The sequence below is a fragment of the Myxocyprinus asiaticus genome, chromosome 6, assembly GCF_019703515.2.
Source record: "Myxocyprinus asiaticus isolate MX2 ecotype Aquarium Trade chromosome 6, UBuf_Myxa_2, whole genome shotgun sequence".
Classification (NCBI taxonomy): Eukaryota; Metazoa; Chordata; class Actinopteri; order Cypriniformes; family Catostomidae; genus Myxocyprinus; species Myxocyprinus asiaticus.
In genome coordinates, this window is record NC_059349.1 from 55,799,940 (window position 1) to 55,812,439 (window position 12,500).

Sequence of the window (12,500 nt, forward strand, 5' to 3'; positions counted from 1 at the left end):
ATGTGTTTGTGTGTTCTGTGCATTCTGTGTGTGTTCTGTGTGTGTGTGTGTGTGTTTGTCTGTGTCTGTCTGAGTGTGTGTTTGTCTGTATCAGTGTGTGTGTGTGTCTGTCTGAGTGTGTGTGTTGTGTGTGTGTGTGCATGTGTTTGTGTGTTCTGTGCATTCTGTGTGTGTTCTATGTGTGTGTATGTATGTATGTGTTTGTGTGCCTTCTGTGTGTGCGCGTGTGTTTGTGTGTGCATGTGTTTCTGTGTTCTGTGCTTTCTGTATGTGTGTATGTGTGTGTTTGTATGTTTGTGTGTGTGTGTGCATGTGTGTGATTTGCATGTGTTTGTGTGTGTTGTGTTTTGATGGACTCACAGGTTGTGCAGCTTTATTGGATGCAGATCCTTTGACAACAGGTGGAGTCGCCGCCGTTGTAGAAAGCAACGGCTGAACAGACAATAAAACAGAACAGATAGAATTAATTTTTCCAGAGAGAAGAAACAACAGACTGATTAAACACATGTGTATCTGATTAATGTCATTATATTAATTATATAGTTATAAATGGCTATATTTACCTACATATACTGTATTTCATATATATTATTTGTTTTATCAGGGTTGTGAGGGTTACTTTTGAAATGTATTCCACTACAGATTACAGATTACATGCTGTAAAATGTAACTTGTAATGTATTCCATTAGATTACTCAAGGTCAGTAATGTAATCTAAATACTTTGGATTACTTCTTCAGCACTGGTAGATTTTTTCACTTGTTTTGACTATAAACAAGTAAATAAAGTTGGAAAATTCACACATATATATATATATTTATAAAAACATTCTCTGAAAAAAGCCTAAATATCTTGTGCAGTTTTGCTACTCAAGTACTCTTGTTTTAAGGATTTTTAGATATTTTTACACAAAAACATAATTTAAATTCTCATTGAGAATAAGATTTCTGCAGCACATCTTTGCTGTAATATCAAATGTATTACTAGAGAAAACAAGTTATGCTCCAACGTGAATTTTCATCAGAGAATTCATTATAAAATATAATCGCACCTGGTAACAGATGCATGTAAAGTCAAGAAATAGCACTGACAATTTAAACAAGGTTAAATATTTTTGCTGCTCCAAACTTCAAAACCCCACAGAGCAGTACCGCTGCACCCGTGGGTAACCAACTCCTTAAAGGGGCACCAGAAACTCCACCGGCAGCCCTTACTCACACGTTATACGTTATTCAGGGACTCGAAAGCAGTCGCGAAACATAGACGATCGCTTCACGCTCGCATCATGTACCGCACCCCCTAAACCCCCGATAATCACGGAGCTCTGCATAGGGCATCAGATTGGCCAGTGGTGATTGGCCTGCCACAGAGTGAAAACAACGACATCCTTTTCTGATCATATGTGGATTCTGTTCATAGAATGAGACAGAAAATATATTATTTGTAGCTATCTATACGATGTTAAAGACTACATTGGTTAGCATTTCTTGTAAAAATACCCTAACCACATACAAAACACTGACAAGGCATGTAATCGTAATGTAATCGTATTTATTGGATTTATGTTTCTAACTGTTTTTAAGCAGAAGAAACATTGTAGCTCCTCTATTAAGCTCCCAAGAGAAAGTTCCTCAATGACGTCATATCCTCCTTTTCACTCACAACATGTGTGCGTGCTCCCAATAAACGTAACAGGTTAACAACATGGAGACTGATATAAAAGACACCGGTAATATTTTCAGTATGATTGCAGCTCAGCTTCCTCCATCATACGTGTATACACCAGCTTAAGACAGGGATGGGCAACTATTTTAGTACAGGGGCCACATTGAGCTTTCAGTAGCGCATGGGGGGCCACATTGGGCTTTCAGTAGTGCATGGGGGGGCACATTGGGCTTTCAGTAGCGCATGGGGGGTCACACTGGGCTTTCAGTAGTGAAGTGGGGGCCACATTGGGCTTTCAGTAGTGCATGGGGGGGGCCACATTGGGCTTTCAGTAGCGCATGGGGGGGCCACATTGGGCTTTCAGTAGTGCATGGGGGGGCACATTGGGCTTTCAGTAGCGCATGGGGGGGTCACACTGGGCTTTCAGTAGTGAAGTGGGGGCCACATTGGGCTTTCAGTAGTGCATGGGGGGGGCCACATTGGGCTTTCAGTAGCGCATGGGGGGCCACATTGGGCTTTCAGTAGTGCATGGGGGGCCACATTGGGCTTTCAGTAGTGAAGTGGGGGCCACATTGGGCTTTCAGTAGTGCATGGGGGGGCCACATTGGGCTTTCAGTAGTGCATGGGGGGCCACATTGGGCTTTCAGTAGTGAAGTGGGGGCCACATTGGGCTTTCAGAAGTGCATGGGGGGGGCCACATTGGGCTTTCAGTAGCGCATGAGGGGGCCACATTGGGCTTTCAGTAGTGCATGGGGGGGTCACACTGGGCTTTCAGTAGGGCATGGGGGGGCCACATTGGGCTTTCAGTAGCACATGGGGGGCCACATTGGGCTTTCAGTAGTGAAGTGGGGGCCACATTGGGCTTTCAGTAGCACATGGGGGGCCACATTGGGCTTTCAGTAGCACATGGGGGGCCACATTGGGCTTTCAGTAGTGAAGTGGGGGCCACATTGGGCTTTCAGTAGTGCATGGGGGGGCCACATTGGGCTTTCAGTAGCGCATGGGGGGCCACATTGAGCTTTCAGTAGCGCATGGGGGGCCACATTGGGCTTTCAGTAGCGCATGGGGGGGCCACATTGGGCTTTCAGTAGCGCATGGGGGGCCACGTTGAGCTTTCAGTAGTGCATGGGGGGGCCACATTGGGCTTTCAGTAGCGCATGGGGGGGCCACATTGGGCTTTCAGTAGTGCATAGGGGGCCACATTGAGCTTTCAGTAGGGCATGGGGGGGCCACATTGAGCTTTCAGTAGTGCATGGGGGGGCCACATTGGTCTTTCAGTAGCGCATGGGGGGCCACACTGTACTACAATGTTCCGCATTGATTTGGTTCTTGTATCTTTTAAGTCCAGAAATTGTTGTGTACTCAACTTTCTGAAGTGTATATGTGACTAATGGGACTATTCTGCAATTGCCTAAAGTATTGCTTTCCTAACAAGCATTAAAAAAACTGAATAAAAGCTCAGCATAATTACAAATTATTTATTTTACCACCTCTACTTCTCTGGTAATGTATTATTCAATTTAACACTCTCTACATCAGGGGTCTGTTTGAATAATAAAAAAACAGAAAATTATAGTACTTTTAATGTTTGGCACAAAGCGGGCCAGTTTACTTATTTTATTCTTAAAACATTACCTGTTTACGCACTAAAGGGTCATGATGTGGGTCTCGTCAATGGTTTGGCTTTCCATTCAGCACACAACTGAATAAAACAGGCTGCATGACTATGATAAATGATTACTGCAAGAGTTAAATTAAAATACAGGTGCAACTAGGGACTTCAACATTTCTAAATTACACAAATAAAAAATAGGGTACAACGGGGCTGAAGGCACACCTTAAGGAAATTTAGCTTTTTCTGGTCACAAAGTGTCTTAAGATTCAAGAAATATATTTATTTCTACCACTCCTGGAGTCACGAGTTCGAATCCAGGGTGTGCTGAGTGACTCCAGCCAGGTCTCCTAAGCAACCAAATTGGCCTGGTTGCTAGGGAGGGTAGAGTCACATGGGGTAACCTCCTCGTGGTCGTGATTAGTGGTTCTCGCTCTCAATGGGGCATGTGGTAAGTTGTGTGTGGATTAGGGATGTCCATTTTGTGTACTCGAGTACTTGAGGGGCGATTACATGTTCATAACTGTATATATAATAACATGTCTGACAAACGTCTATAGCTGCTGCATTGTGCCTTGTTGTTCCAGTGTATCATCTATTCATTATTATAGGCTGTTATAAAATAATATGTTACAAAATGTACAAAAGATTCCAAATATAATGCATCATATTTTATCATTATGTGAAGATTGGCTGTCCAACTCTGAAATACCGTAGTACCGTAGTAATCTTAGTAAGCACGCACCAGTTTTTTTAGTGACTGTCTGAACCGTCTATTTTCAAATAACAGGAGACGCCATAACCATTGCATTTTAATATGCGTGTTAAGTTGAAGTTCAGTTTGAAGACGCTGCATTGTGTTCCATTTAACTGCGCTCTGTCTAGCTGTTTGAAACATTCACCTGCTGTATATGCATTGCTTCAGTGCGTTGAGTCCACTGCCACACGCGCCTGGTGTGTGTGTGTGTGCGTGTGTATGTGCATGCGTCCAAGTGTTCGCTCTTGTGAGGAAAGCCTCGATGCTCTGTATTGTTGTTGCTGTGATTCATGAAGCGTTCCATTCAACTCGGAGAGTCTGAATTTCCACCTTTCAACTGGGGAAAGTGCAACGGAATGACACTTTATATTGGACATCTAACTTAGAAACTCATGCAGAAATCTTCAACTCCCATTTCATCGAGATGCAGGTGTGTGTTACATCACGCAGGGCAGGGAGGTTTACAGTCAGTGACAAACATTTACTTTTATTAAATAATATCCATTAATGAGTCAAAGTTCTTACATTAAATCATAAAGCGTGTTTAGCAAACGTTTTGCAGAGACAGGTGTTCAAAACACGGTTAATTACACTCTCTTTTGATTATCGTAACAATAGCAGTATTGTATCAGTTTGGTTGCTATGAGCCGTTTCTGATAATCAATGTACCCCTCAAAATCAAAACATAATCAGTCTCAAAATTAAAAATGAGCTCCCTCTTTGTTTGTGTTTACTTCACATCATGCGTGATCACTATCGATCATCGTTTTCATGATCGATCATTGCTGTCATGTCCAAGTGCTCGAGTACTCGTGCCCATCCCTAGCATGGATCGTGGAGAGTAGCATGAGCCTCCACATGCTGTGAGTCTCCGCGGTGTCATGCACAACGAGTCACGTGATAAGATGCGCGGATTGACGGTCTCAGAAGTGGAGGCAACTGAGACTTGTCCTCCGCCACCCGGATTGAGGTGAGTAACCGTGCCACCACGAGGACCTACAAAGTAGTGGGAATTGGGCATTCCAGATTGGGAGAAAAGGGGATCAAATAAAAAAATAATAAAAAAAAATATTTGAGTGATTATTGATGAAGCAACATAATTTGTGTGGAAAGAAATAACAACAGAAGTTTTGAATACAATTTGCTTTTTAAAATAAGGTGGTGAGGGAGTCTTTATCCCACACTTGGGCTCACACACTTGGGGTAAAAGGCCCCTAGGGGGGGTTATAGTGATATTGTGTAGATATCGGGGCAATAGTTAAAGGCCACAATTGGTCAACTTATGCAAAACACTTTTGAGATGGAAAGATGCATTTGAGTAACAAATGAAGAAAATACTTATTTAAAATAGTCACTTCAGAAAAGGGTGCACGAGTTCCTGCTCATTTCAATCACATTTGGCATTTCAGAACATGTCAAGTATTCTATAACAACTGAATCTTCATTGTGATTGGATCAGTCAATGTGAGCTCACTTTAAACATTCTTCATAATAAATCTATTCCCCCACTTCAGATAAACAATGTGTTTTATAGGGACCTTGAGCCCCTTTGACCCCAAATATTATCCTTTCACTTAAAAACCTTTGATATAATCATCTTGAACAAAACTGATAAATGTACAACATTTAAAAGAATATGAAATATTAGATCAAATTATCTAAAAATCTAACTTTAGACATTACACACGATGATCTCATGAATCAGGAATATTTTGCAGTGTATATTGACAAACAGGTGTTTAGGAAAGTACTGTGGTAGTTTTTGATGCTATTGAGTGTTTTTGGAGAAAATAAAACCAAAATGATCCCCATTGTACCCTACATATCCGTCTCTCGCTTGCTTTTGCTCACGTGTCATTGAGCCGTAAGTTGCACACGTCTGGTTTAAGACCATAACTGGCCTCGGTGTTGTGCATATGTTGATGAACAGTCTCCTTTCTTTTCTTTAAATACATATAATAAAGCATTAGTTATGTGAGAGTTTCGAGCGCTTCATTGCAAATCCTATGGATAGGCTATATATGGGGGAATCAAACATCTGCTGCTCATTTTACCATGATGATAATATTGCTTTGTTCAAGTGCATCTATAGCCAACATTTAGCAAGTGATCATTTTACCGCTAGAGGACGCCGCATGAACTGGACTCTATCGGCAGCGGTTTATGATTATACATACAAATTGTTTGATATACACTGAGTACTTTCTAGATAAACTTGATCATTTCTAGATAACTTTCTAGATAGACTTGGTTTGGATAAAAAATGAATGCCTACTGTACATTGGCTACGAAGTATTTTCCTTATTTTATTTTTTTATTTCTGAACATCTGGGTTTATTAGATTTTAATATTTATTTGACATTTAAACTATGTTGACAACTTCCAGCGTGGTGCATTTTTTTTGTTGCAATTTTGCCTTTCATTCTAATAAAGGTGTATTTGATACATGTTGGAGTACATTTAAAAGTTGAAAAATCAAATAAAATTGTGACTCGTCCATAAGTTTGAAAAAATATATATATATATTTTATTTTTTTGCCATATCGCCCAGCCCTATAGTAGACTATTAAAAAAGGAATATCTATTCAATACATGCATCCTTACTATTAAAAATATCCCCCAAAATAATAAAAATATTTGAAATATACAACTGATCATGTAAAATAAATGAATAAATCACATAATAAATATACACTCTACAGTTGTCAAAAAGCTCTTCAGCATCTCACAAAAGGCTGCATCCATAACGTGCAATTAGGCAAAGAAATGTTTCCTTCAGAATCAAACCACATGTTTATGTTCCACTGAAAAGACAGAAGCCGTATTTTTTCAGGCAACAGGACGTGCTGTAATTCTGGAAATTTACTGTAATAAATAATTAGCAGAACAAAATAATGTTAACATCATTTGAAAATAAAGTTTTCACTCCGGAACAATTGAGATTGGCCTCGTTCCCGCTTGGTAACGTTCTGCAAAAATGTTCGTTCATTTTGGGTTTTTAGTCCCCAGTGTATAATATGATGACATTTCTCTAAATGTCATGATAGATCTGATGTGTCGTACATCTCAATGAGTCCAGATACACACTGGATCAATTTTTGCACCGATCAAGTGATGAAACCTCATGACAACTGTCTGATAATCATTGGCTGCACTTCAGAGGTCAGTTGAAAGTTGAAATTGTGTGTGTGTTTGTACCTTCTGTTCACTGGAGTCTTTGTGTGTTTGACTATGTCGGAGTTTCTTCAGCAGGGTGAGTCTGGCTTCTTCTAACCGAAGCTCCTCTTGCAACTGTTTAATGACACGCTCACGGTCCACTGGAGAACTCCTCTACACACACACACACACACACACACACACACATATACACAACACACACACACACACACATACACACACACGCACAACACACACACAGACACACAACACACATACACACACACAACATACACGCACAACACACATATACACACACACAACACACACATACACCACACATATACACACACACACAAAACACACACACAAACACAAAACACATACACACAAACACAAACACACACACATATACACACACACACACACACACAACACACATACACACACACATACAACATACACAGACACACACGCACACCCACATACACACCCACACACACACACACAAACACACCAAACATACACACACACACACACATATACACACACCACACACAGAAAGAATACACACACACACAACACACACACACACACACACACACACATATACACACACAGACACAACACACATAAACACACACACACAGACACAACATACATACATACACACACACACACACACACACACACACACCCACACACACAACACACATACACACACGCACATAACACACACACACGTAGGGTTAATCATATTATTCATATAATGCACATTGGAAAATTTACAATAAAACAGCAGATAAAGTCTGATTAAGCTGCATCGTGTCACTGTACATCTGTATATAGTTGTAGTATTATTGTATTATAGTTGAAGTGTTTGTATCTGTCGCTGATGTGGCTTTGAAGTATGACTACTGGACACTTTGTCACTGTAAAACACTGTATGTGTGAACGGCCCTTGACTCATTCTGTACAATAAAACATATAAACACACACATTCATAGAGAAGAGGGTTGTGTTTACCATGAGCAGTTCAGTGTCGAGCTCTTTACAGTGATTGTCGCCATTCACCAGCGGACTCGATGCCTCGTTATCAGACAGAACGATGACATCATCATGGGACAAGGGTCCGTTCTCTCTCTTCAGCTCACTGTAATAAACATGAGCACGTGAGTGTTTAAGAGAAATGGGATGAGTTACATGATACATGACACAGTTCTCACAACTCCTCACCAATGAATTTCCATTTCCTTTCATATTCACTCTAGAAATTTCCATGACTTTTTAACACGGTCCTAATCATGTACAACACAATTAGTCACGATTATCACATTCTGCCTCTCATCTCCTATTGTGTTCCAGAGAATATAAATGCTCAATAAAACCCAGCTGCTGCAAGTCAGAGGCGAGCGGTCAAGACTCTGGGGCGGTCGTGCTGTTTCTGACTCTCTGCCAATGGGCAGACCAAACCCAGCATGTTTTTCCTGATCATGTTTTTTTTTTTAAAGCAGGAACTTCATGTGTAGTTTGTGACTTAACACTTAAAACCATGACTAATCTCTGAAGGTGTTTTTAAAGATTTCCTGTTTCAGTGGCATGCCCAAAATTAAAGGCTTATAACGACAACAACAAAAAACAAGGAGGGTCGAGTGTTTGGTTTCATTGTAAAGAAAACTTTTCACATTTTTAACAATATAGATTATGATATATTCTGAGACTCTCAGCCTAAGAAACTGCTGAAAAATCACACAAAATTGAGCTAGAAATTTACTTCTTTTCTTCTTTTTCTGATTTGACATTATATATCTCTGGGTGTAAATAAGGTGGCTCAAACAACTACTTTTGTTTTGTTCCCAATCATGTCAACTGTATCTGAGAACAATTTTGTGTTGATACGACAAAGCAATCAAAAATTATAACATTACAAATATAATTTATCATAGTGTCCAAAAACATCTCCAAACAAATAAAACATAATAATTGTACATAAGAACTAATTACACATGCAAACACAACAATGACTAAAGGTTTGTATAGTATGCAGACATGATTTTAGTAATGAGATTTCACAGAATGAGTTTCATTCTGTGTCATTTGAGTCATCATTGAGTCTGTGTCATGTATTTAATATGCTGTGATGCTCATGAAGGCAACAAACTATATTAAAAACCAATGGGATGTAAAGTTTTAAACAGAGTTATGTGTGAATTCAGTTGTTATTGTGTCTAATGGGATATATGTAAATATCTGCTATGTAGCTTCTGAAGGGCAGAACTACATAAAAATGACAAAATAATAACCACATTTATGTAAAACAGCTTCATCAGGGCAGTACTAAATAAAAAAACAAAATGAAATTTTATGATCCCTCTTTAAAAACTTTAATGATAAAAATCTCGCAGATTCTGCACTCAACTGTATATAGAGAAAAACAATTCTAGCTTTTATGTCTGTGTGTGTATATACTGTATATATATATACATACACTGCATGCACAGTTATTAGGCGAATTGTATTATCAGGATTATTTTTATTGTTGAACAAACACAATGCTTTCAGTCAATCCAAAATGTTATTGAACCTCAAACCTGAATGTTTAACAAAGAAAAAGTGAGTTTTATCTTTCTCAGGGGAATACATAAGTGTGCACAATTATTAGGCAACTAAATTACAAAAATAATTTCTCCCAACTCAATTGTTTATTCTCAGTTTTTAGAGTAAGTGCAACAAATAATAACACAAAATGACAATTAAATAACATTTTTGGCCTTTCAAAAATATTCAGTGACCAATACAGCCACCCTTCTTTTCAATAACTGCCATGAGCCTTCCATCCATGGAGTCTGTCAGTTTCTTGATCTGTTCACCATCAACTTTCACTGAAGCAGCAACCACAGCCTCCCAAATGCTGTTCAAAGAGGTGTATTGTCTTCCCTCACGTTTGAGAAGGGCCCACAAGATTTACATCAGGTGAGGAAGGGGGCCAAGTCATTATTTGGGCATCTTTGAGGCCCTTGCTGGCTAGCCGAGCAGTGGAGTACTTGGATGCATATGATGGAGCACTGTCCTGCATAAAGATCATGGCCTTCTTGAATGCTGAGGATTTCTTCCTGTACCACTGCTTGAAGAAAGTACTTTCCAGAAACTGGCAGTAGGTTTGAGAGCTGAGTTTCAGTCCATCTTCAACTCGAAAAGGTCCAACTACCTCATCCTTAATGATAGCAGTCCATACCAGTACCCCTCCTCCACCTTGCTGGCACCTGACTCGAAGTGGTGCCCTGTGTCCATTAGTGATCCAACCACGGGCCCATCCATCTGGTCCATCAAGAGTCACTCTCATTTCATCTGTCCATAAAACCTTCATGTCTTCATGTATTTCTTTGCCCAATCTTGACGCTTCAACTTGTGAATATATTCAATGGTGGTCGTGTTTCAGCCTTCTTGACCTTGGCCATGTCTCTGGGCACTTGGCACCTTGTACTTCTGGACACTCCAGGTAGGTTGCAGTTCTGGAATATGGTAGCATTGGAGGATAATGGGTTCCTGGTAGCTTCACGTTTAATTCTTCTCAAGTCTTTTGCAGTTAATTTGTGCCTTTTCCTCTACATGTGTTTCTTGCGCCCCAGTTGACTATTCGCAACAAAACGTTTGATTGTTCGGTGGTCACGCCTCAATAGTTTAGCTATTTCAAGAGTGTTGCATCCGTCTGAAAGGCATTGTACAATATTTGACTTTTCAGTGCCAGTTAAATCTCTTTTTTGGCCCATTTTACCTGAGGAAACGAAGCTGCCTAATAATTATGCACACCTTGATATAAGGTGTTAGTCACTTTCACCACACCCTCCCTCATTACACAAATACATATCACCTGAAAATGATTGAATCCAATAAGCATTCAAGTTTATATGGTTTGCACTTGGAAAATGTGCATGGAAATAATAAGATCAGAATACTCACTTAATTGGGCACGCAGTGTATATATAAAAAAAAATTTCCCCCCTTTTCTCCCCAATTTGTAATGCCCAATTCCCAATGTGCTCTAAGTTCTCGTGGTGGCATAGCAACTCGCCTCAATCCGAGTGGCAAAGGATGAATCTTAGTTGCCTCCGCGTCTGAGACCGTCAATCTGTGCATCTTATCACGTGGCTTGTTGAGCACGTTACCGCGGAGACGTAGCGCGTGTGGAGGCTTCAAGCTATTCTCCACGGCATCCACGCACAGCTCATCACGCGCCCCATTGAGAGAGAGAACCACATTATAGCGACCACGAGGAGGTTACCCCATGTGACTCTACCCTCCCTAGCAACCGGGCCAATTTGGTTGCCTAGGAGACCTGGCTGGAGTCACTCAGCACACCCTGGGATTCGAACTCGCAAACTCCAGGGGTGATAGTCAGCATCAATACTCGCTGAGATACCCAGACCCCATGTATGTATGTATGTATATATATATATATATATATATATATATATATATATATATATATATATATATATATAAATTAAAATTAAAAAATGTTTCAAATAAAGCAAGAAGTTCAAAGCACAGGTTTGGGGTCAGGACCTCTTTATGAAGAACAAAAAATTAAAATATTAAGTTAATGGATTTTTGTAATAAGTTGGAATCAGCCCTTCATTGTTAAAGTCATTATTTATATACAGTACTGTGCAAAAGTCTTATGCACATAAGATGTTTCACAAAAGCATTTGTCTTAAGATGGTTATTTATATCTTCAGCTTTAGTGTGTCAATAGGAAATATAATTGTTAGACTCCCAAACATTACTTTTGCAAATAGAAAAGATTAGAATAGAAGAACAGGGAGCCCTGCAACAGATGTCATGGCCCCCACAGAGCCCCCCACTGAACATCAAGTCAGTCTGAGATTACATAAAGAGACAGATGCAATTGAGACAGACTAAATATACAGAAGAACAGGGAGCCCTGCAACAGATGTCATGACCCCCACAAAGCCCCCACTGAACATCGAGTCAGTCTGAGATTACATAAAGAGACAGAAGCAACTGAGACTACATATATAGAAGAACAGGGAGCCCTGCAACAGATGTCATGGCCCCCACAGAGCCCCCCACTGAACATCAGCCTAAATAGACAGAAGAACAGGGAGCCCTGCAACAGATATCATGGCCCCCACAGAGCCCCCCACTGAACATCAGCCTAAATAGACAGAAGAACAGGGAGCCCTGCAACAGATGTCATGACCCCCACAAAGCCCCCACTGAACATCGAGTCAGTCTGAGATTACATAAAGAGACAGAAGCAATCAAGACAGCCGAAACAGATAGAAG

At 40.2% G+C, this 12,500-nt stretch overlaps 1 protein-coding gene across 3 annotated transcripts in view; it reads right to left on the minus strand.

Annotated features, from left to right (window-relative positions):
* The window catches only part of LOC127443019 (transcriptional repressor p66-alpha-like), a 53,930-nt gene that overhangs the window by 13,704 nt on the left and 27,726 nt on the right, over positions 1–12,500 (minus strand). For all 3 annotated transcript variants that reach the window (XM_051701495.1, XM_051701496.1, XM_051701494.1), the window contains exons 3-5: positions 8,217–8,343; positions 7,233–7,364; positions 361–432 (exon numbers count right to left, since the gene is read on the minus strand). In XM_051701495.1, coding sequence (XP_051557455.1) covers positions 361–432; positions 7,233–7,364; positions 8,217–8,343 — 331 coding nt within the window. The remainder of the gene's footprint in view (positions 1–360; positions 433–7,232; positions 7,365–8,216; positions 8,344–12,500) is intronic.